Here is a 26982-nt window from a genome sequence, read left to right as displayed (position 1 = left end):
CGTATATGCACCAATCAGCGTTACTGTTGCAAATTGGTACCTGTTCCATGTTTTCCCTTTGCGAAGTTGTTGCGTTCAATCGGTAAGCGCGTGGTAGGTTTTATTTATAAAAGACTAAACGTCATTTATTTGCGATGACACGTTCTATCACTTATAAGTCCAGCAGACTATAGCAGTCCACCGAAAGACTAGCCTAGAGTATTCCGTACTGTGATGAGGTAACCACAAAGTGGAGCAGCCGGTCAAAACTGAATTCACGTGCCCATTTGGCATTTCATTACAAAACACCAGCTTTGTCAAATCTTTTATTGATAATAATCTTACTTTAAATTATCTGTCGCTTCATTTTACCATTAGTTTTCACTGAATTGGAACTAAAACCCCTACCCAACGCCGTGTCGTACTGGTCATTCGTGATCATCAGAACTACTGTATAACCCCCCCCCCCCCCCCCTAACATGGATAAAACAAGGGGCTGTGGGACTGAGATTATGTTATGCTGACTGCTGCTCAAGTGCATTCGCAGTCAATTTATTTCACACATGCGGTAAGCTCTGACACCAACAAAAACATTACTGCAAACTTTTAAACTAGTTTTAGTTTAAATATACAGTTGATTACTGAAAGGAGAAGAATACAATACTATCACCATTTAAGTATAGTGAAGTAGAGATTTAATTATCTCTTCCCTGTTAATGATCAACAATGTAATTTTTGTATGGTCAAAATGTGTTGAGTATTCTGGACCTGTGACGCCCCTAGATTTAACATTCTGGACCCGTGATGCCCCTAGATTTAACATTCTGGACCCGTGACACCCCTAGATTTAACATTCTGGACCCGTGACTCCCCTAGACTTAACATTCTGGACCTGTGACGCCCCTAGATTTAACATTCTGGACCCGTGACGCCCCTAGATTTAACATTCTGGACTCGTGACACCCCTACACTTAACATTCTGGACCTGTGACACCCCTAGACTTAACATTCTGGAACCGTGACGCCCCTAGACTTAACATTCTGGACCCATGACACCCCTAGACTTAACATTCTGGACCCGTGACGCCCCTATATTTAACATTCTGGACCCGTGACGCCCCTAGATTTAACATTCTGGACCCGTGACTCCCCTAGATTTAACATTCTGGACCTGTGACGCCCCTAGACTTAACATTCTGGAACCGTGACGCCCCTAGACTTAACATTCTGGACCCGTGACACCCCTAGACTTAACATTCTGGACCTGTGACGCCCCTATATTTAACATTCTGGACCCGTGACGCCCCTAGATTTAACATTCTGGACCCGTGACGCCCCTAGATTTAACATTCTGGACCCGTGACGCCCCTAGACTTAACATTCTGGACTCGTGACGCCCCTAGACTTAACATTCTGGACACGTGACGCCCCTAGACTTAACATTCTGGACCCGTGACGCCCCTAGACTTAACATTCTGGACCCGTGACGCCCCTAGACTTAACATTCTGGACCCGTGACGCCCCTAGACTTAACATTCTGGACCCGTGACGCCCCTAGACTTAACATTCTGGACCCGTGACTCCCCTAGACTTAACATTCTGGACCCGTGACGCCCCTAGACTTAACATTCTGGACCCGTGACGCCCCTAGACTTAACATTCTGGACCCGTGACGCTCCTAGATTTAACATTCTGGACCCATGACTCCCCTAGATTTAACATTCTGGATCCATGACACCCCTAGATTTAATCGTCATTAATAATATAATGGTTTGAAGCATTTGGTTGTAATCAATGTGAGCTTGTACATGTAAGTATTGTTTGTAAAGGAAGCTGTGTGGCTTGTACGCATAGTTAAATATGTTGTCTCTCGACAGATCACAGAGCATGCTTCTTTGGTTTAATTGGTTTACTGTTATAACTTTTTTTTTCTATTTCAGAATGATGATGTGTGGCTGTTGAAACAGGAAGCATCAACAAAATGGTTCCTGTTGATTAAATCACAATTCATCTATGAACCCTAGTCTTAGATGGAACTTCTGGATGACCTCAGCTTACATAGAGACTAAAAACATCATAAGTTTTGTTTAAATCACGAACTGACATCATGTCGCTCTCCGACAGGGAATGGGATGACTTAAAAACACTGTTGGATAAGACCGTACAAAAATTTCTTGGGTTCAGTGAGACAGCCCTGGTCACTGCAGCTCTCAACTGTATAGATAAGGGTTATGATAAACACAAAACTGTTGGTAAGTGCCCGTGTTTAAGAAATAATAGCTAAAGAGAAGTCACATTTAAAAGAACAGCAGATTTCATCTATTAACTTATAAATTGAGGATTCCAAAATCCATTAGCAAGGGATTATGTTAATTTCAGTCTCCAAACACTTGAAGGAAAATAACTTTTGCAAATATGATTTGTGAAAATATTTCTTAAATAAAAACTCCTGTGTTCTATTACATAATTGTGATTTTATGTTTTACAGATAAGTTACTGGTGATTCTAGATGAAGGTCAAGCGAAGCGTTTTGCTGACAAGTTGTTTGGGGTATGGGAGGACTACAAAGCATCCAACAGAAATGCCAGGAAAAAGAGGAAGGTACAAACTCAGGCTTTTTCTGAGGTCTTTTTGGGACCGATAATGGGCCCATTCCCAATTCAAGTAATTCATAATTCATAATTGAAACTTTAAATGAAATTCTGTAGACAAAAAAAAGCCATCTTAATTCATTCACTGGTTTGCACTCGCGAGAACAAATGCATCTCATGTCTCTTGTTCCAATGAAAATGTCTTCAGAAAATTCTGTCATTGTAACTAGCTAGGCTTTCACTTGAGTATGGAAAGTATATTTTTGACTTGTCAGAATTTTAGCTCTTGTCTTTCCATACACATACAAATTTGACATGATTTCGGCCTTCAGTTTTGAGATTTGACTTACGAAATTGCTAATCGGTAAGGGTCGGCTTAAAACCCTGCTTCATAAATTTGTTCTTGGAGAGCTTAGAAGTATAAATTATTTATATAAGTATATTATTGATAATCCACAATATCGGTCCATGTATCATGATGTTACCCATGGTTTAAGGATGACCGCGATGAAGGAACAGAAACAAAGAGAAAGAGAAGATTTGTAGATGATGGTCCCCCTGCCATTCCTGGTCCAGGCAATCCCAGTCCTGGTCAGCTTACTACAGACAAGGTGAGTCATCAGCAATTGGTCAAATTACCTTTGATGATATGATTTTAGAAATTTTGTACATTTTGTCTCTTCTCCTTTGGAAGCTCATTCAGATCTGTTAGTAGAACAACATTTTAATCTGGGTTCTTTTGGTGAAAAAAAATTGTTTACTTAATCTGGGATTTCAAAAACATAACTTTTATCACTTGTATGATATCCTGTTTTAAAATAATTAAATTTTATATGGAGTCTGGCATCCTGGGATAAAAAAGATATTTGAATGGAAGAGCAGTCAATTTCTGTCATTTGAATTGATAAATATTTGTATGGAAATGTAAATCTTTGCAATATGCTGTAAACTCTGTTCATAATACACATTTTCTATGTCTCCTGTAACATGTTTAAAACAGAAGACCTGAGTATATAATATATTTCATATTCTAGTTCATACATATTCATAGAAAGTCAATTTAGTTTGTAACAATACTTTCCAGAAGCAAAAAATTAGAACATAAATGTATTTGGTTATGGGTATATGAATGATTACTTGTGTAATTTCTGTCACACTTGTCACCCACAGATCAAAGAAATGATGCAGAATGCTCAGAAAATGATCGAAGAAAGGAAAACTCAGTTAATGGTGACTGTACCGTCAGCTTCCAAGGTTTGTTGGTATAGTTTACAATGTAATCAGTTCAACCTGACGACTGTCCATATCCACTTTGCTACTTCCCTGAAACATAAAGTTTTGCCATAAAATTTGGAAATATTCTGACATTTTATGTTTCTGTCGATCATCTATCAACGATTAACATGTATTACTAGTCAGTTGCAAAATTAAAAGAAATGGCATTTTGGATATCAAGTTTAAGATAGTGATGATTTTTGACAAACCAATGATATAAACAAATGATTGTAATTCATTTTAAATGCTAGCTTAAGATTATTGAAGACTGTAGAAGAAGTGTCACTTCTATAAATCTATAACTGGCCTTTTAATTTTCAATCGACTTATTGGTTTTATGAAATTTTTGGATATTTTTCTTTTATTATTTTCTGTCATCGAGTATATTGTTCAAGATGATTTGAAAATGGAATGTATTGTCCTTTGATTAAAATTAAGTTATCCCTTGTTTTGAAATAAAAAAATATATATATACTAGGTAAAATAATTTATAGGCCTATGATTTCTCTTTCCTTAGCCGTCCATGTCTCAGACCCAGGTGCTAATGTCTGACGCAATGGAGAAGGCGAAGCGAGCAGCAGAACTCCAGGCCATGATACAGAACAAGATGTCCAGTCTGTCTGCTTCAGGGGTACAACTTCCCAACCTGTAAGTGTTTTAGTAGTTTGTGCTTCAGGATTGGTGCTTCAGGGGCGTGCTTCAGGGGTACAACTTCCCAATCTGTAAGTGTTTTAGTAGTTGGTGCTTCAGGGGCATGCTTCAGGGGTACAACTTCCCAATCTGTAAGTGTTTTAGTAGTTGGTGCTTCAGGGGTACAACTTCCCAACCTGTAAGTGTTTTAGTAGTTGGTGCTTCAGGGGCATGCTTCAGGGGTACAACTTCCCAATCTGTAAGTGTTTTAGTAGTTGGTGCTTCAGGGGCGTGCTTCAGGGGTACAACTTCCCAATCTGTAAGTGTTTTAGTAGTTGGTGCTTCAGGGGCATGCTTCAGGGGTACAACTTCCCAATCTGTAAGTGTTTTAGTAGTTGGTGCTTCAGGGGTACAACTTCCCAACCTGTAAGTGTTTTAGTAGTTGGTGCTTCAGGGGTTGGCTTTAGGGGTACAACTTACCAATCTGTAAGTGTTTTAGTAGTTTGTGCTTCAGGGGCATGCTTCAGGGGTACAACTTACCAACCTGTAAGTGTTTTAGTAGTTGGTGCTTCAGGGGTACAACTTCCCAATCTGTAAGTGTTTTTTTATAGTTGGTGCTTCAGGGGCATGCTTCAGGGGTACAACTTCCCAATCTGTAAGTGTTTTAGTAGTTGGTGCTTCAGGGGTACAACTTCCCAATCTGTAAGTGTTTTAGTAGTTGGTGCTTCAGGGCGTGCTTCAGGGGTACAACTTCCCAATCTGTAAGTGTTTTAGTAGTTGGTGCTTCAGGGGCATGCTTCAGGGGTACAACTTCCCAATCTGTAAGTGTTTTAGTAGTTGGTGCTTCAGGGGTACAACTTCCTAATCTGTAAGTGTTTTAGTAGTTGGTGCTTCAGGGGTACAACTTCCCAACCTGTAAGTGTTTTAGTAGTTGGTGCTTCAGGGGCGTGCTTCAGGGGTACAACTTCCCAATCTGTAAGTGTTTGAGTAGTTTGTGCTTCAGGGGCATGCTTCAGGGGTACAACTTACCAATCTGTAAGTGTTTTAGTAGTTTGTGCTTCAGGGGCGGGCTTTAGAGGTACAACTTACCAATCTCTAAGTGTTTGAGTAGTTTGTGCTTCAGGGGTACAACTTACCAATCTGTAAGTATTTTAGTAGTTTCAGTGGAATTTATAATTAAGTTCATGACAAAACAAAACAAAAGTTATATCCATTATCCAGACATAAAATTGCTTAGACTCAAAATCCACTTTAAAATGTGGTCTTTCTATTTAAAAAAAAATGCCAATGCAAGGGAAACATAGGAAAGTCAAAGCTTTTCATTGTTAAATATTTTAAACAGAAATAAAGATGAAATAGGAAAAGACGATGACTAAAGAATATTTTAAACCATAACACAATCTATCCTCAAAGTCGTTTTGGCAAGGGAAGCAACTCTTGCTCTGTCTTCCTAATGTAAGGGAATTTTACCTGATTGGTGGATGGTTAGATTTTCTCTTTACCGTCAATTTTCTAAATGGTAAATTTAGCGCATTATATCGCATATACTACATAGTCTGTTTGTGGTATAAAATGTTGTAAAACTACCATCACTTATAGATAGTATCTATGTTCTCAACAACATACTTATCAGTTTGTGAAAACAATCACAGTATGATGTACATGTAATCCCAGACAGTTTGTATATACCTCCTCTAATGAAGACTTTTTGTTTTACTACAGGAAACAGCTACCTTTACAAAACAAGTAAGTACAGACAATCTTCTCAGTAACCTACAAATCATACTCATAAACACATAGGATCTACAATATTTACACACAAAACTTTGTATTTTTTAATTGATATATGTATATGAATATGTAATGAAAAAAACCCAATATGAAACTTTGATTTTTCTTGAATATTTTGCAATAAATTCTATATTTGTCTGCTTTTGTAAGATATTTTTAAGAATTCATTTAACTTGTGAGTCCTTTCCCAGAGAATTGGAATAAGGAATACAAAGTTAAAACATTAAAAATAATTCAGGATACACCCTAAAGTATTTATTATCAAGGATAAATTATTATTCAGGTATAGATTTATACATAGACCTGTAATATTAGTTTTTATTGTTCTGATGTTTTTATGAGTCATACTTTTTGATCGCTCTATGCAGAACTTTGTTGCAGATTTACTATTGATTCACATATTATATGATGAAGTATTCATGTTAATACAGTAATGTCTTTATAAAAGATTTATTTAACTATATCAATTGGGCTTATTTGTTTTCTTTGTATTCTCCCTCTATGTGGACTTGAGAACTTGACCTATAATCAGAAAAGTCCAATTTTGATATTGGAAAGGTCACCTTCAAAGTCCAGAAGTGATTCAAAATTATCAAATTTTGCAAATCAAAGGGAAGCAACTCTAGAATTAAATAAGGGATAAATGTAGATATGTTATCGTTACAGACCTACGCCCCTGATTTTAGATGAGGAGGGAAGAACTATTGATGCTATGACTGGGCAGGCAGTCCAACTCCAACATCATACACCTACGCTTAAGGTCAGACTGCTTTATTATTAATGATAGAAACTCTGTGGGTTGTGAACAAATGATATCAAGACATGTAATGAAGATTTACCTTGGAAACTTTCTATTTGATTTTAATTATATGAAGGATGCATGAAACATCAAAAGTCAACATTGAAGTAATTAGAAGTAATTAGGCATTACATTCATTTATCAATGAAATTGCCATTAAATGTGTTTAAACTGTAAAAAAACCTCAATTACACATAACATCCAATTACCTACAAAATGTAATTAATTGCAATTAATTACCATGACACAAAATATCATTACTTCATGTCTTAGACATGTTTGACAGTTAGATGGCTTGTTAAGTGTAGCATTCCAATGTGTTACAATGTGCCATTTTGTAACAACAACTTTTCATTACAAATTGGGACACAATGACACGTCAAAGACATTCCAGTTTGTAACAGAAATTAGTCGTTGATCTTTTTTAAACACCTTTTTTGCGCTCTTGTTCCACTTATATCAAAATTAGTAATGCTGTCAAATGGATATCACTTTTTCATGCAATAAATCATGGACATTTCATTTATCGCTTGGTCCAGAGTTAATTCTTTATGAAATAGGGACAAATCTTGTGGTTCACTTCATTTTAATATGATCCTTGACAACAACTTTTAAGACCTGTATTAACCTATCTTAAGAAGTCTGTGAAGATCTTTGCAGGAAATGTTACATTTAAAAACAGACAAACATGGTTCTTTGATAAACTAACCGGCCCAACAGCTAGTTGAGAAGTACATGTTTCCCTTTTAGATTGTTGTCAACTTGAAAAAAATATTTGAAATACTGATTATAATGTGTCATACTTTAGGCAAATATTCGAGCTAAAAGACGAGAACAGTTCAAAGGCCTGATAGAGAAACCGCCGGAGGAAATCAGCGAAAGTCGATTCTTTGATTCCCGAGTTGAGTAAGTAGTATTTTAATTATCTAATCTATTAACTGAAACGAAATTAATTTGATACTAACCCACATTCTTGCATTTCTATTATTAACTTTTTAAGGGCTATAACAGTAAAATAATGTACATTTGTATGGTTACAGAAGCACTTCCAAAATATGATGCACCCAAACTCCAAACAGGAAAAAGACAAGTTGTATAATATCTCCTGTATGTAACAGTTATTTAGCTGGATGTTTCATAATCATTAACTATCTGCTTTTATTCCAGGGCTAAGAGTGCCCAGAGACAAAGACGTTCATTCAAGTTCCATGAAATTGGCAAGTTTGAACAAATGGCTGGCAGGCTTCGGGCAAAGGTAACAGAAAACTCAATCAAATTCAATCAATATTCAAATAGGAAACTTCAGCCAGTTAAAATGAAAAGTGGAAGAATTTGAAAAAATATATTCTTTTAAATATTTTATCACATTCATAAATAACACTCGTTCATATTTCTCGAGAACTTATTTTTAGCTCACCTGCCCGAAGGGCAAGTGAGCTTATGCCGTGGCGCGGCGTCCGTCGTCGGTCCGTCCGGCCGTCCGGCGTCTACTTTTTCATTCAAACAACTTCTTCTCAATAACCAAGAGGCCCAGGGACTTGATATTGGGCCTGTAGCATGCTGGGGTGAAGGGCTACAAAGTTTGTTCAAATAAATGACCTTGACCTTCATTCAAGGTCACATGGGTCAAATAGGCTATAATCTTCAGACGACTTCTTCTCAATAACCAAGAGGCCCAGGGACTTGATATTGGGCCTGTAGCATGCTGGGGTGAAGGGCTACAAAGTTTGTTCAAATAAATGACCTTGACCTTCATTCAAGGTCACATGGGTCAAATAGGCTATAATCTTCAGACGACTTCTTCTCAATAACCAAGAGGCCCAGGGACTTGATATTGGGCCTGTAGCATGCTGGGGTGAAGGGCTACAAAGTTTGTTCAAATAAATGACCTTGACCTTCATTCAAGGTCACATGGGTCAAATAGGCTATAATTTTCAGACGACTTCTTCTCAATAACCAAGAGGCCCAGGGACTTGATATTGGGCCTGTAGCATGCTGGGGTGAAGGGCTACAAAGTGTGTTCAAATAAATGACCTTGACCTTCATTCAAGGTCACATGGGTCAAATAGGCTATAATCTTCAAACAACTTCTTCTCAATAACCAAGAGGCCCAGGGACTTGATATTTGGCCTGAAGCATGCGTGGGTGAAGGGCTACAAAGTTTGTTCAAATAAATGACCTTGGCCTTCATTCAAGGTCACATGGGTCAAATAGGCTATAACCTTCAAACAACTTCTTCTCAATAACCAAGAGGCCCAGGGACTTGCTATTTGGCCTGAAGCATGCGTGGGTGAAGGGCTACAAAGTTTGTTCAAATAAATGACCTTGACCTTAATTCAAGGTCATATGAGTCAAATAGGCTATTATCTTCAAACGACTTCTTCTCAATAACCAAGAGGCCCAGGGACTTGATATTGGGCATGTAGCATGCTGGGGTGAAGGGCTACAAAGTTTGTTCAAATAAATGACCTTGACCTATATTCAAGGTCACAGGTGTGAAATTGGCGTAAATCTTTAAACAATAATTTTGCGACAGCCAAGAGCCTACCAGACCTGATAATAGGCAAATAGAATGCTGGAATGAAGGACTAGAAAAATTTTAATATGAATAAAACTAGCTTACAATGATATTTGAATAAAGAGGTAATCAACATAGTATCTTTAGAAATGACCTCAATCAACTTCAAAGTTGCTGTAGAGCCAGGTGAGCGATACAGGCCCATTGGGCCTCTTGTTGTGGTCATGCACTAAAACCTTACTAACTTGTCTCTGATTGCAGGCCCAGCTAGACAGATTACAGAATGAGATTGCCTACGCTGCCAAGAAGACTGGGATTGCATCAGCAGCAAAATTAGCAACACTTGCTCCAAAGAAAGAACTAGTATGTTTGTTAGCATATTCAATGAAAGTTTGTCAGTTTCCACCTTGTCCAATTGAGCATTCTGTCAAAAGTGGCCATAGAATCACCAACTAACTTTTCCTAGAGATAACTTTGAAATAAAATTGAGATACAAAAATTATGGCCCGTTTCATAATTTATTTGTTTTATATTTAAAGCCAGGATACAAAAATTATGGTCTGTTTCATTATTTATATGACTATATTTCGCTTCAAAACTTGTTAGGTCTTTATTATTAAACCAGAAACATTTTGAACCCCAAAAGAAAACAACCTAATAGTAAATGTTAAACATACAATAACATACTCTGTATTGACCTTATTCTTAATGGTTTGAATCATTTTACCATGACAGCAAGAAGGAGAGGTTCCAGACATGGAGTGGTGGGATGCTTATATCCTCACTGGCGACAAGTAAGTTACCATACACTCATCCCATAGTCTTCATTCAGGGATTAATCTAGACTTTAGGGGAAACTAATCTTTTTTGACAAAGGGGAAAATCAGTTCTGAAAAGGAAAATTTGAAAAATCACAAAGTTTCTGTTTTTAGCTCACCTGGACCGAAGGTCCGGTGAGCTTATGCCATGGTGCAGCGTCCGTCGTCCGTCGTCCGTCGTCCGTCCGTCCGTCAACATTTGATTCAAATCGCTACTAGTCAATAAGTTCTTATTGGATTTTGACCAAATTTGGTCAGAAACATCCTTGGCAGAATGGGAACAGATTTTGCATAAATGGTGACTCTGACCCCCAAGGGGCCTGAGGGGCGGGGCCCAATAGGGGAAATTGAGGCAATTCCTTTAAATCGCTACTAGTCATAAAGTTATGAATGGATTTGAACCCAATTTGGTCAGAAACATCCTTTGGAGAAGGGGAACAGATTTTGCATAAATGGTGACTCTGACCCCCAAGGGGCCAAAGGGGCGGGGCCTAATGGGGAAATAGAGGTTATTCCTTCAAATCGCTACTAGTCATAAAGTTATGAATGGATTTGAACCCAATTTGGTCAGAAACATCCTTTGGAGAAGGGGAACAGATTTTGCATAAATGGTGACTCTGACCCCCAAGGGGCCAAAGGGGCGGGGCCTAATGGGGAAATAGAGGTTATTCCTTCAAATCGCTACTAGTCATAAAGTTATGAATGGATTTGAACCCAATTTGGTCAGAAACATCCTTCAGGAAAGGGGAACAGATTTTGCATAAATGGTTACTCTGACCCCCAAGGGGCCAAAGGGGCGGGCCCATTAGGGGAAATAGAGGTAATTCCTTCAAATCGCTACTAGTCATAAAGTTATGAATGGATTTGAACCCAATTTGGTCAGAAACATCCTTCAGGAAAGGGGAACAGATTTTGCATAAATGGTTACTCTGACCCCCAAGGGGCCAAAGGGGCGGGGCCTAATGGGGAAATAGAGGTAATTCCTTCAAATCGCTACTAGTCATAAAGTTATGAATGGATTTGATCCCAATTTGGTAAGAAACATTCTTGGGGGAAGGGGAACAGATTTTGCATAAATGGTGACTCTGACCCCCAAGGGGCCTGAGGGGCGGGGCCCAATAGGGGAAATTGAGGCAATTCCTTTAAATTGCTACAAGTCATAAAGTTATGAATGGATTTGAACCCAATTTGGTCAGAAACATCCTTTGGGGATGGGAAATAGATTTTGCATAAATGGTGACTCTGACCCCCAAGGGGCCAAAGGGGCGGGGCCTAATGGGGAAATAGAGGTAATTCCTTCAAATCGCTACTAGTCATAAAGTTATGAATGGATTTGAACCCAATTTAATAAGAAACATCCTTTGGGGAAGGGGAACAGATTTTGCATAAATGGTTACTCTGACCCCCGAGGGGCCAAAGGGGCAGGGCCCCATATTGGGAATAGAGGTAATTCCTTTAAATCGCTACTAGTCATAAATTTATCAATGGATTTGAACCCAATTTAGTAAGAAACATTCTTTGGGGAAGGGGAACAGATTTTGCATAAATGGTGACTCTGACCCCCAAGGGGCCAAAGGGGCGGGGCCTAATGGGGAAATAGAGGTAATTCCTTTAAATCACTACTAGTCATAAAGTTATGAATGGATTTGAACCCAATTTGGTAAGAAACATTCTTGGGGGAAGGGGAACAGATTTTGCATAAATGGTGACTCTGACCCCCGAGGGGCAAAAGGGGCGGGGCCCCATATAGGAAATAGAGGTAATTCCTTTAAATCACTACTAGTCATAAAGTTATAAATGCATGTTGTAAACTCAGAGAGTCTGGACTTCATTATTTCTTTAAAGCAGTTGGGATCCCCACGCTATAACCATAAACAGCATTGTTTGAGGTTAACAAACAAAAGGAATTGAACATGAACATTATTTTGACATTTGGTCAAATCCAACCAGGTGAGCGATACAGGCCCCATGGGCCTCTTGTTTACCTTTAAAAAACACATCTTCCAAGTGAAAACAGCAAATGATTGATTAGGAAAGTAAATCTGGAGGATTAAGGGGTATTATTGCCATGAAAATGAGGGAAAATACAATATTTCAGGGGATTTAACAGAAGTCTGAGGGGGAAAATGGAACAAAAGCCTAAGGAGAAACTACCTATTAACGATAGTGAAAAATCCATAGATTGATCCCTGTCATTATATTCCTTGCAGTGAAGTTTAGAGTCTTTCCTTAATAGACCATCTGAGTAACATCTTCCCTAGCAAAAACGCGATCACCATGTGAAGAATGTGAGGATAAGATGTCTTGACTGTGATGATTCCCAGATATTGAGTACGGTGCTAGTATCATTGATTGCTGCATTGTAATTGTATCCTGGGACATTAAGAGGGAATATGTCGTCTTCTTCAATCTTCCTCTAATGGAGACTTGAACTCTGACATATGCCCAACAATTTGATCCAGAGATCTAGCTCGGTCAGTTTGGCTAATTAATTAAAAAGCTTTATCGTTGCTTTTTTTCGATTTGTCTAATAGCAGTTCCTAAGACTTTTTCTAAATAATACATGTATAAAAGATACCATATATCTCAGTAGTATATTTAGTTATTAGACAGGTCATCTTAAAAAAATAAAATTCAGGGTAGATCATATTTAACATAGTTGGTATATGTTTCTATTTTGAACCAATGTCAATATTTCAATGTTATAAAAAGTAGTCCGGAGTTCTACAGACTTCTGCCCATTACTGTTAAGGTCTCACTATCGCCTAAATGCAAGGAATCTGATTTCTGCATCATAATATACTTGGCACATTCATTTAACTTTGCAATTTTAGTAGTGCTATGATATTCAAAGTTACTAATATTGATGTCTGTCTGACAGCATTGTGATCCAATTATGAATTTAACAATGAGCTGTTTACCAGAAGAAAATCCAATGTACAGAGAGAATGCATGTAGGCCCTGTCTGGCCAGGTAATTCTGAAGGACGTGTGGTGTAGGCCATTACTGATAGCATTTGCTTTCAAATATATTTGCAATACTATATATTTGTATTAAAAAATTGTAAAAAAAGTCTTTTAATATATATTGAAGTTAATAATGTTTTCTTTTTTATTTAGCTACACAGAAAGTGATCACATTGATCGAGATAAAATGTTTGGCATCACAAATCTTGTGGAACACCCCATACAGATGAAACCTCCAGGTTTGTACTGATAGGTGACATCTTGTTATTAGATTTAAACATATTTTATTGTCTTTTCAATAGCAATGAGATTGGGCACAAGCTATAAAGCATAAATACAAATTCCTTTATAAATACAGCAAGGGTTTAACTAGTTAAGGTCATTGTGAGCTCCCCTGTCCAGTAGCATGCTGGGATTAAATGATATTGATTTTGTTCAAATGAATGACCTTGAACAATTTTCAATGTCACATCAGTCAAATGTACTTAGATCTTCAAATGTTTGTTTTCTGCAATACTAATACTGCAGGGTTATAATATCAAACATGTAACACTTCTGTATAACAAATGTTGTGGATTTAAGTTTCACATCCATGACCTAAATCTACCTTAAGATTCACAGGAGTTCAATCTTCCAAACAAGTCTTCACTTCACAATCTGTTAAAGTCCAGCAATGAGCAAATTAGGTTCATTGGGCCTCTTGTTTTTAAAACTAGGACATTGTCATACATAGAGGCAAACAGAGGAGTCGTAACTGACTAATTATAAGACCCCTCACTTCCATCCTGGCCAACAGGAGTGATAAATATAAGTTGATATAACTTGTTTCACAATTGTTTTTAAATAAGTAAAGTTTACTTTTTGTTGACTTGTTTGAGTATGAGTATCTGGCTGATATTTCCTTCGAGGGTCTGTTGGAAGAATCAATGATGGATTGTGGGTAAAAGGATTCAATGTAGACTCTTCTTTGTCATTAAGCGTAAAATAATTGGTCTTTTCCCAGATATATTTATAGTACATATGATATATATACATTCATGGCAGTATGATAAAACACAAGAGGGGAGGGGGCAAAATATGAACGGAAATGTGTTGGTATGCATTCTTCTCTGTCATTAAGGATAAAATATTAAGTCTTCCCAGATATTGAGTACGGTGCTAGTATCATTGATTGCTGCATTGTAATTGTATCCTGGGACATTAATTGGGAATTATGTTGTCTTCTTCAATCTTCCTCTAATGGAGACTTGAACTGTGACATACACCCTACATTTCTACTACGATGGGGTCATTCTCTGATGCATCGGAAAAGAGCGAAAGTGTTCATCATCGATATTTATACTTTAAAGTAGACAACACATTACATCATTAATGTAGTAGTGACTTGCAGGTATTAGTTACTTTTCTGTATTTCTAAGCAATGAAAAGGCCGCTATTTTCCTTGGATTTTTTGTCGCTTATCTTCGATTACTGCTGGTAAAATTTAATACTGAAAAAACATAAGTTCATTTGTGCTTTCATTTTCAGAAGATAACTTCCATCTGTCAGTCAGTCTACCCATCCATAGCCATCCACACACAAATTATTTGTCAGAGATTTGTTCCAAAACTTGGTGACTAAACTATGCTAAAATTTCACTTACCTAATGATAAAAAGCTGTGTAAATCAGAAGTGATTACTGATTCTAAAATTACACTGAATCAGACTAGTCATGTACATTTACATTACATTTACATATAAAATGTATATACATTTATACTTGAAATATACATGCAAAATATGAAAAGAAATGTGTTGATTAAGGATAAGATATTAAGTCTTCCCAGATATTGAGTACGGTGCTAGTATCATTGATTGCTGCATTGTAATTGTATCCTGGGACATTAAGAGGGAATATGTTGTCCTCTTCAATCTTCCTCTAATGGAGACTTGAACTCTGACATGTGCCCTACATTTCTACTATTATGGGGTCATTCTCTGATGCACAGAATTATTCATCATCAACATTGATAGAAGTTGCCAAAGAAAATTACCAGTCTGAGGGTATAAGATTCTCCAGGAATGTATTTCTGTAATTTAAAAGAATGTTAATTGCCTCCCAAAAGTAAACCCTGAGAGAAAAAAATGATCAATATCTGTGGGTCTAACACTTGATAATCTTCCCTTTGCCAGCTGAACCCGAGAAGCCTCCTGAAATTCATGTTTACCTTACAAAGAAAGAACGGAAGAAGTTACGTCGGCAAAATCGACAGGAAGCCCAAAAGGATGAACAGGAAAAAATAAGACTTGGTTTGCAACCACCTCCAGAGCCAAAAGGTAAAGTTTGCTTGGTCACTTTGAAAAGCAGGGTAACATCAAATGTTGAATTTCTTTCGTGTATCGCCATAACATCGATAACAGCTTTTTTGAGGAAATTTGACAGCTACGATTTTGCTTAGGTATTTCAAAGCTGTTTGAGTTGCAACTTTGAACATTTACAGTAATTGTAAAGATGGCTAACATGATGAGACCTAATCTTCAAAGTAAGGCTTCACACAACTGATGGTGTTTTGGTTTCTAGGGTTGAATGATTTTTTTTGTATGGTTGCAGTGCGAATGGCTAATCTAATGAGAGTTTTGGGAAATGAGGCAGTACAAGATCCCACTAAGATTGAAGCACATGTCCGCGCTCAGATGGAAAAACGGCAAAAGTAAGTCTCACAGGGTTGCCCTCTTACTTACTACTGATGTATATTACATATTCTACCATGTTTGCTATGCAACGCCAGTTTTAATTGGTTTAAAACCATGTATTATTTTCCAATAATACACGCTCGTGTCAATAATACACGCTCGTGAGTCACGGCTGTTACAATGTCATGTATCTAATATTCACCCAGAAATAATACGGTTACTGTAGCCGAGTGGGCTAATGGGTTAGTCTTTGCTCATTTTTTATCACGACGCGAGTTCGAATCCTACGAATGCCGGTGTTGTTTTTTTTTCATTCCTTTTTTTTTTAGTTTAAAAAAATCAATGCCATATGATAGATGTTCTTGATTGTAGTACTGTAGTGCCTGTAAAGATATGTATATTTTATCATCAAAATAATGCAATACTCAAAAAATAAATTACAAAGTTTTCCCGGGGTTTCTTTGACGTTTTTCTATTAGAAAGAGGTAGATCTCAGAACTGAACAGTACATGGTAGAATAGAAATAATCAACTTTGACTCATGTATTTTTGCAGGATATACAACGAGGACGAGGATATTTTGCAATTTTAATTAATAACTCGGCGGCCAGCAGCCTGAGTTATTAATTAAAATTGCAAAATATCCTCGTCCTCGTTGTATATCCTGCAACAATACACGAATCATCGTTAATTATTTCTTAAATAACAAATCCCAAATTGTACAGTGATGATTTAGATCAAACAGGACTACTTTATTCTCAGGTGTAATATATACCGTAAATATTCGCGTATAATGCGCACTTTTTTTCAAAAATTGACAAGTGAAAAAGACCACTGCGCACTATACGCAAGTACAAGCCTTTTCCCAGTCAGAATGAATGTGATTTGATCGAGATTTGTGATCGTTTCCTTTCACAGCAGGATTGATTTAATACTTATATAACATATATAAAGCATCTTGAAAGTACTAGTTAACAAATAATCAAAGAAATGAATAGTTATTTTGATGTTTAATTCCTTGAAATTGTGTATTTATCAGCAATTACGTGGATTTATCTAAGTCGATCGTGAGCCACACGTTCCGTACACATACGATCTCACTTGAGCATGTTCTCGTATTCAGGTCCAAAACGATGTATAACATCTCAATTAACATCAAACAAAACTTGAAATGATATAGCCGTACTTAGTTATTTTATACTTCTAAATTAATCTCCTTATAAATCCAGAGTGCTGCCAGAAACTGATAACGTTCAACATGTTTATTTACGGAAGCTGTAACAACACGCATGCGCAATTAGGCAAGGGTAACACTAATGCCTTGATCTCGTGCGGCAGTCCCTGACCAACTGGCCATATAAAATACGATCTGACTGTGAAAACTACCGAGGTACTCTTATTGGCTGATTCCCTGAACGCCTACATTTTGAAATAACACCCTACTGGCTATGTTTGTACAGTAATTATAGTCTGTTCTGGTGAAGTCACTTTTGTTACCTGTGTTTTACCTGTGTATGTTACCTGTAATTTTCATTGAATTTCTCATCAAAATCAAATGTCAATATTCAATGAATATACTGCACAAAAATACAATATATTGGAATTAACTATGCACATGATAATTGTCAATACTTATTTAAACAATTTAATAATGATCAAATTATTAAATATCAATAATTATCAAATTAGTATTTATGAATGATTCGTTGAAATTGATATTAATTGATAATTCATTGAAATTAATATTAATTAATAATTCAATGAAATTGACATCATAAAATACCTTTGATAATTCTATCAATTTCATCAAACTAAAAATTATATCAAATACTTTGCTTTTTTCCTAAATACAAGTTATAATCAAAATGTTCTTTTTTCTCATTTGAACGCCTCTCTGATACCTGATATCTGATAACTGAAGATAATGATGTTGTTAAGTAAAAACCGCTCACTTTACTGAGATCAGTAAAAATGATGAGCTGTGTTAATGTAACCCATGCAACGGATGGCGTGACACTTGGATATTAAAACCGAAGCTACATGTATGTATCTATATAAACTTCAAAATTATCATCAGGACTTATCATTCCACTGTTTGCACTCATACCGTTATTACCATCTTTGGCTAATACTCAGTTAGACTTTAACTTTATTAGGAATAGGTTATGAGACAGATGTACACCATCAACATCAGGACAGACCTCTTCACCGTCTTCCCGGGGACCAACATCAAGGGATGCTTTTCCATTTCACCCAATGCAACGACGACACTATAGGAGACTGGTTCGCCGCGCAGCTGTATTGCCACTTGTACCACTACACCAAGTAGAAGACGTAAGAGGACATCCAGGAAGCTGACCTACACATTGACGTTACGCCATTCACAGACTACGTTGTTGACCAGTGGATAGAGGGAGACAGTCGGGAACCACTACGACAACGACAGACCTGAAGGACGACCAACCACTTAGAAGCCTGGCACGGGAAACTCAAAAAGATTGTACACCATACACATCCTAACATCTTCACAATTATACGGACATTCAAGGACATACAGCCAGGCTACTAATGAGATAACTAGACTTCAACGTTGCGCTGGACCCCGACCCAGGAAATACAGAAACATTGACACTCGCCTTGTCCTTCAGAAACAGAGACTGGAGAACCATATAATATCCTACACCGACGCAGCCTCCGAATTTCTTCACTTAGGTTGTACTGATGTAACATGGACAAGGTTGTACTGATGTAACATGGACAAGGTTGTACTGATGTAACATGGACAAGGTTGTACTGATGTAACATGGACAAGGTTGTACTGATGTAACATGCTACTGATGTTCCAACTGTATACATGTATACATGTATTTGCATGCCTGTTACAGTTTTCTGTGTATATTCATTGATTTCAATTTTGTCCGTTGTATAACATTATATGATATAAACATAATGTAAGATTCTAATAGTCCTATCAAAATATGTGATATTATATTAACATGTAATATTCTATGATTATAATAGTGATATTTCAAACTGTGTATCTTTAAATTAGCATACATATACATTTCTAGTGCTCTATATAATTAAGATTCTAATGATGTTATTCCTATCAAAATGTGTAAATTTACATTAACGTGTATAATTGTAGTTCTCAATTTATAATAAAGATTCTGATAATGTTGTTTTCAAATTATGAAAAGATATATTAACTTGCAGAATTCTAATGTTCTTACTTTTTGTATAACTTATCTATATCAATGTGATTAATACTATATTATAGAATTTTTCAAATTGATATGCTTGTGTTTTGGTTTTCTTTAGTTGTCAAATGATTTCTACAGGTAAAATATCTTGGTAAATACAGAACATGTATGAAACAGACTATAATTACCCTCCCTTTGATGTCTCTGCCTATTGTTCTAAATATGTAGGCGTTCAGGGAACACACCCTCTTATTTATCGTCTGCACTGTAGATTTATCCATTACACATGTTAATTCATTGATATAAAAGTTGTGACCAGCACGACGACAGCAGATTTGTTTCCGTACTGTATACAAAATGGCGGTCTGTGTTACATTACGTAGCAGTCAGCTTACTAGAATCTAGTCAATCTTGTTATAATTGAGCTTAATTAGCTTTGTATGTTCGTGGACAGATACCACAAGAGATCATACCTCCGTGAAAATCACAAGGTAATTGAGGGTAGGATTAATTATTTTGTTTGTACAACAGTGTAGATGGGACCGCTACAATTTGCAAGTTGACTAGGCCTGTCGCGGTATAATGTAAACAACCTGTCAATCCAACGTGTCAAATCTGACCGGTGATTCCAATTAAATGTGGTAAATAAGCTTTCATAAGTTACAAATTCCTATCTTCTTATGCTTTAGAATTCATCTACCGCTCAGTTGAATATTGGAAAAAAAATTGTTCATTTTTTTTTTTTTTTTGAAAATGAACCTCAAAAACGTACCTGCGCACTATACGCGAGTGCGCACTTTACCCGAATATTTACGGTATTTAGTGTAAATTTTGAAAAATTATTTGAAATAGATTCCTTTAATTTAAGTGTTAAGTTTATCTCAAAATTCATATACAAAGCTAGTATAAGTAAGTGATTTGTCACATTGATGAAATAGTTTTACCTTTTGAATAAATGAACATTTGTTATGTTAAATTAGGTCTTGCTTTGAATGCAAAATATCTTTAAACATTTGTTAACGTTTAATCGTTTGAGGCTACAAATAGTAGTGTAACGATTCATCGATGCATCAATGTATTGTATTGCAGTATGGTGTATCGATGTATCGTCTATCCTTGACTTGTATCATGATACTTGAAAATGTGTAGTTATCTCTGTTGACCAACATTAGCATACGTTTTGTAGTAAACAACATGGCTTATAAAGCTGCCTGTTGGAGTTCTTTCAAATCCAAATTATCTAAATTCAAGAACGCTTTGTGGGAAACTGACAAAACATGTGTTTTGTAGCAAATGTAGACAAAGATTTTTATATTCTGGAAATACCACAAGCAAAACATGACTGCTGTACAATGGAATACCAGATATCTGATAGGTCATCAGCTTCTCATATGTCGTGATACGTATCGTATCGTGACCCCTGTATCGCGATACAAATCATATCGCTACCCAACTTGTGATACACAGCTCTAGCTACAAATCATGAGGCCAGTCCAAACACAATATAATCTCAATGTTTTATTTCTGTAGACAGCACGAGGAGACAAATGCAGCAAGAAAGTTAACCACAGAACAGAGAAAGGAAAAGAAAGCTAAAAAGCTGAAGGAAGATGTTTCTCTAGGTGTTCATGTTAGTGTGTACAGGTAGGTAAAGAGTACCAGGGGGAAATAGTTAGGGCCGGGACGATACACCGGTGGATTGCGATCACTTTCACTACGATACCAATATCAATCCAAATGCAATTTTACGATTCCTGTATCGATCCTGTGTCTTGCTCTTGTTGTTAATTTGTTTAATACATAAATGCATTTTCTTCGGAAAGACTTGAAAGTGAAAGCAGTTAAATGATTGGTTGAGGCCGGCTGCAGTAGGCCAATCAGAAAGCGTTTGACAAATACTCGTTCACAACAAACTAAACATCATGGCAAACAACTGGGTAGCTTTGAAATCGCCTCTCGGATCAAAATCCGATGTATGGAAAACATTTGGCCTTTGTTGAAACAAATAATGTACAATGTTTGAATATGGATTATCTATGTATCGTGATATGTATCGGATCGTAGCTCTAGTATCGTGATACACATCGGATCGGGGCATCACTGTATCGTCCCAGCCCTAGAAATACAATTGTAGTACTGTCTAGTGGTGACAGTGTACTGGTAAGTGGCAGGGATGTTTTGTTAAAGTAGAAAATTTAACTGTGTTAACAAGGTAACATACACTTTAAGATAAACATAATTATATGAAACATAAATTTTTCTTTTGTTTAAGATTTGAGGTAAATTTTAATTTATTAAAATGAAAATAATTTGGACCGCAATAGTTCAGTCAGGACGGAGGTGAGTGGTTCACCGCTCCCTACCTGTGTCCATTTGTGTTTCTGATGAAGCTGAGAAATAGACTGGTCTGTGCTGTTGTGGTTGTGTCCTTGGGCAAGACACTTTACCCTTGCTCTAGATCTGGATGGCATGTGATGGGCCTCCCATATGCTGTTCAGTGAAGTAGTCACCAACTACTCCAAGAAGACTTCCCCTCAAAATAACCCTGGCTATTCAAACAAACAAAATAATTGTGAATTGGAAATAAAAAGGAAAATCTATAATGATTTATATTTGTTAATCAATTATGTATCAGATATAGGTTATGGTTCTTTTTCTGATATACTCTGTAGCTTTGGGAAAATTGGTGAAAAAAACCTTGATATAGACATTGAACAACCAATGAATAAACCCTCTTCTCATTGACGGGTAGGGATGTTATCAGTATATAAGCCAATATAATGCAACTGTTGTGTAAATATATTTCATGTATGCCCATTTCAAAGATTCCTTATACAGTCGGGCCCAGAAGTTTGTCAACCATAGTCACCACACCATTGCTGATTATTTTACAGGATACGAGATTTAACGAATGCCTCTAAAAAGTTCAAGATAGAGACCAATGCCAAGCAGCTGTACATGACAGGGATTGTGGTGCTATATAGAGACTGTAACGCCGTCGTAGTGGAGGGAGGTAAGTTATAGTGAACATTGGTTAAAGAATCTCACTAGTTACCTACTGGTAAAACTTGGTGTGACTATAGGTTTCCTCTCCGTCCCTTACCTACATAATGTAAAAGATCGCCATTGCTCTAGTAGCTTTATTCCTTCTTACTAGTTGCCTACTGAGCCCAGTTGTTCAAAAGGTGATTAGGCTAATCACATTTTAATAACATTTTTCAAATCCTGATATAAAGATTTCTGGTCAAATCTTGATATAAAAATTTCTGGTAGAACTTAATAGACAAAACTTAAGGAAATTCTGTAATTCTTAATTCTCTTCCAACTGCCATAATTTCGAGACGATATACTCACAGGTTTTGCAACAAATGAGAAATGAAATTTTCACTAATCAAATGATTAAGCTAATCACCTTTTAAACAACTGGGCCCTGGTGAAACTTCCTGTGACTCATAGAATGGACATTCATCATTATTTAGTAGATTTGTACATATTGCAGAAAGTTCAATTTGGAATGATATTTTTTTTAAAGTAGCAAGTAAAGTTAAGACGTTCAGTGTTGAACTTTATACATTTTGTAGGCCCCAAACAAGTAAAGTTAAGATGTTCAGTATTGTACTTTATACATTTTGTAGGCCCTAAACAACAGAGGAAGTTTAAGAGACTGATGTTGCACCGTATTAAATGGGAGGAGGATCATCACAAAGGGAAGAAAAAAGATGATGGTAAGGTTAAAATATATGCATTTTATCACATCCATTGAAATAACGAGCTGCTTCATAACAGTTTGAGCAGGCAATCCTTTCCAGGAGATGATGTTGATGTGAAAATGTGCACAGTAATGTATGCTTATCATTGAAGTTGTTGACAAATGTTGTTTTAAGGGTTACACTTCTATATACCTGATCATGGACACATTTCAGTGTTGTTTTTTTTTTAATTTGTGGGAAAAGTGCTTTAATTCTATTGTGAATTCACAATGATTATGATGTCATAATATTGACAATATTGACTCCAAGTGTTTCTATTCTAAATATAGAAACACGGCATCTCAAAATATAGACCTCCATCTGGCCATGTAAATATAGCCAATAAGAATTGAGGAAAATCGAACTATATCGAAAATAATAAAATACTGCTGAACATTTTTGATTCTAAATTTGTCCAAAGCATAATGTGTAATGTATCATGATTATAAATTAAGTAATGCAGGTAAACTTGATTGAAAACAACCAGTTTTAATTTGAATGTTTCAGACGACAGTGATTCTGAGGAGGAGTCGGATAAGACAAACAAATGCCACCTTGTGTGGGAGGTAAGTCTGGAGTATGAATAGTGTGGGATACTTTCCCCTGGAAACTCTAACCGTCTGATGGAAAAGTACTTCACTGTCATTAATGTCACCTTGTAGGGGAGGTAAAACTTATTATAAATGTACTACGTTTTATTTTGATGCTGCTCTCAAAAAAGGTTTTATGGGAGCATTGATAGTATTGCCCTTGCTTGTAGCTATATAGTGCCCTGTCCTGTTCTGAATCAATGACATATTTTGGGGTATTCCAGTAAAATATCTACCCTTACGGAAGGACTCCCAAGTTTGTCAGACAGGGACCACCCATTTAAGTGATTTAATTCAAACAGTAATGTACGATAGGCTGCATTTTCTCCAACATCCTCCATCCATAGTATTGATTTATTTTTGGATTCCTCTGTTTGGAATTTATTTTGCTGGAATAGAACTATTCAACAATTTTGGTTCATTTATTACAACATGATATTAAATTTCACACCTGGTCACATTCTGGTGATCGTTGTCAAGGTTAAAAGGACAAATATGACCTTGGACCTGTCCTGCATGGGACGCATTGTGGTAAATATAGATATTGCCTAGTTCTGACCATGTTGTGAATTTATATTACAGTCAGACAAATGCTTGATTGGCAGGTTGTATCATGTACAGAATGACAATTTAATATTGCCAATTAATCTGTGAACATTCTTTACTATTTGTCGTGCGATAACAGAAATATCTTTGTTTTCCAGGGAACAACAACAACGAGAGCATTTAACGAGATGAAATTTAAAGTGTGCCCTACAGAACTTTTTGCTCGTGAACATTTCAAAAAATGTGGGGTTGAACAGTACTGGGATTTGGCATACCGAGGGGCCATCATGGAATCTACAGGCGATGATGACTTTTGACATCTCTCCCTTATTGTTCTCAAAATGTCTTAGGAGGTGTCTTTCACAAGAGAATACCTGAACTTGACAAGAGGTGATGGCTGTTGACCTCTGAGGGTCAGATGCATAAACTCTGAACTCTCCAATGAAAGCCGTTTCATGTACTATTAGTGTGAGGGATAGTTGATCTCCAACTTGCACAGCAGGAACAAAATGTGCTATCATCTGGTGAATTTAACACCTAAAATCTGTGTCTTGAAAGTGCTTTTATAAGCTATGTCCATTATGTTTGTCATTTTCTATTAAAGCAAACATATAAACCTAATAAGAATCTTTGGCACTTTCAATCCGAAAAAGTTACAATGATTGCATTTCAGAGGTCTCCAAAAATAACTGTAATCAACATTCAGCAGTCAGTAATGGTTGAAGGTTTGGATGTTTGAATCAGTAAATATCATGAGGTGTATGGCAAGGTTGAAATGATTGTTATGTTAAATACAATATTTTGTATCGTAGAGGGAATTTGCTAAATGTAAAGTGTAACTACTATTACACCAGTGGGGATAACAGACAACGGCCGCAACTAATGTCAGGGATATCTTGATTCAGTTAAAACACGCTTTCTACTTGATCCCAAAAAGAAGAGTTCATAAGCATCTTGAATAAACCAACATAATGTTCTATTAATAGAGTGGAATCAAGGGTCGCGGTGGCTGAGTGGTTAAGGTGTCCCGACACTTTAACACTAGCCCTCCACCTCTGGGTTGCAAGTTCGAAACCTACCTGGGGCAGTTGCCAGGTACTGACCGTAGGCTGGTGGTTTTTCTCCGGGTACTCCGGCTTTCCTCTACCTCCAAAACCTGGCATGTCCTTAAATGACCCTGGCTGTTAATAGGATGTTAAACAAACCAAACCAAAAGTGGAATTAATTATGATTTATATGAAGCAGGAAGAAAAGTTTGATAAATCTCACTTCAGTATCCTTTACCAACACTCGGCTCCTCTGTGTCTGTTGTCCTCTGATGTGTACATACAATGTAAATGTTATACACAAAATCTTGGCGGTCAAGGTATGTGAATGGAATTGGCTCACCAGCCTCATTGGTCTCCACAGAAGCTTTTTTTTCAGAATGGCTGTTAATGTGGTATATAAACATGCGAGAGAGTTGTCAATCATTTTTATTCATGAGTGAAAGAGTCATTAAATTGAAATAAAATCATTCAAAAATCATTTCAAGTTTTTGGCTCATGGTTTTACAGAAAGTGATGAATATTGGTACAATGTACTGGGCTCTTTGTAGTTAGATGAAAGCTAAGGCCTTTAGATATCTTGCTTAGTGACAAGACATAGCCAGAATAGATAATAAGGTTTAAAGAACATTTAATGCAGATATAATATGAATGATGATATATTTCTTATAATTTGTGAACAAAACATTTGGACTTTACTGATGTTTATTAACACATAGATGGAAATAGACATGGCCTATTAAATTGTCAAAAATAATTTATTAAAAGTGAAAAGAAAAAAACAAGCTATAATCCTTGAGATTTGTTTTAATGGTCAACAGCTCTGGGGACAGAAGTCCATATTATCCCCGTAACTGTTAAATCAGTCGGTCACATCGCTCACAACATAGCTTAAGGGGGTAACATTTCGGGTGTTCATAAAATCCCGCCATCCCATGCAGCTATGACGAGACAACTATGATGAGTAATAAGGAAAAAAAGAAATTGCACTATTCAATAGCTATTACACTGTTATGAAGACCATTTAATTCACAGTTTTGGTTCAGCATTTTTAAACCCGATTAAGAGCAAGATGAGGACTTCACAATATGTACAAAGGATGTGAATAACATTAAGAATATCACAAATCAAATTGTAATAGTAAGTCATATAAAGGATAGAATGATGTCCTTTATATCTGGGCACGGGTTCTTGGGGTAAGAAATCATACATTATGTATATTGCATATGTGTACTATATGAGCCTCGTATTACTATCATATAAAATAGAGAAAAATCATGGTATACATGTGCAGTATATAATTTCTTGCCCCAAGCACCTGCATTTAGGGCCAGTTTCATCAAGGTTCCTCAACTTAAGGAAATTCATTTAACCTAAAATGTTTAATGGGAAAGCATTGCAGAATTTTGAGGAAGGTTCCTTTAACCCAAGATTTCTTCCTTGAATCTGCAATGCTTTCCTATGAACATTTTAAGCTATGGAATGTAACATTGTTGATTTCCCAAGAGGACACTTTGTTTTGATAGAGGGGCCGCGGTGGCCAAGTGGTTAAGGTGTCCCGACACTTTATCACTAGCCCTCCACCTCTGGGTTGCGAGTTCGAAACCTACGTGGGGCAGTTGCCAGGTACTGACCATTGGCCGGTGGTTTTTCTCCAGGTACTCCGGCTTTCCTCCACCTCTAAACCTGGCACGTCCTTAAATGACCCTGGCTGTTAATAGGACGTTAAACAAAAGTAAACATAAACTTGTTTTGATAGCGATTATTTTGTTGTTGTTTTTTTGTAAAATGTGTCGGTGTCAACATGTA

At 36.7% G+C, this 26982-nt stretch overlaps 1 protein-coding gene across 1 annotated transcript; it reads left to right on the top strand.

Moving 5' to 3' along the window:
• LOC117316549 (U4/U6 small nuclear ribonucleoprotein Prp3-like) lies at positions 1–25654 on the top strand. Its single transcript, XM_033871187.1, has 20 exons — positions 1–82; positions 1920–2231; positions 2468–2580; positions 3068–3181; positions 3741–3824; positions 4363–4493; positions 6198–6221; positions 6933–7026; positions 7874–7971; positions 8233–8320; positions 9845–9946; positions 10319–10377; positions 13521–13606; positions 15540–15683; positions 15958–16057; positions 20773–20886; positions 22137–22255; positions 22878–22967; positions 23499–23557; positions 24286–25654. The coding sequence occupies exons 2-20, from the start codon at positions 2087–2089 to the stop codon at positions 24442–24444; spliced, it is 1923 nt and encodes a 640-aa protein (XP_033727078.1). The 5' UTR covers positions 1–82; positions 1920–2086; the 3' UTR covers positions 24445–25654.
• The last annotated feature ends 1328 nt before the right edge of the window (positions 25655–26982 follow it).

Source organism: Pecten maximus, chromosome 18 (assembly GCF_902652985.1).
Source record: "Pecten maximus chromosome 18, xPecMax1.1, whole genome shotgun sequence".
Taxonomy (NCBI): domain Eukaryota; kingdom Metazoa; phylum Mollusca; class Bivalvia; order Pectinida; family Pectinidae; genus Pecten; species Pecten maximus.
This window is presented reverse-complemented; position numbering and strand designations above follow the sequence as displayed.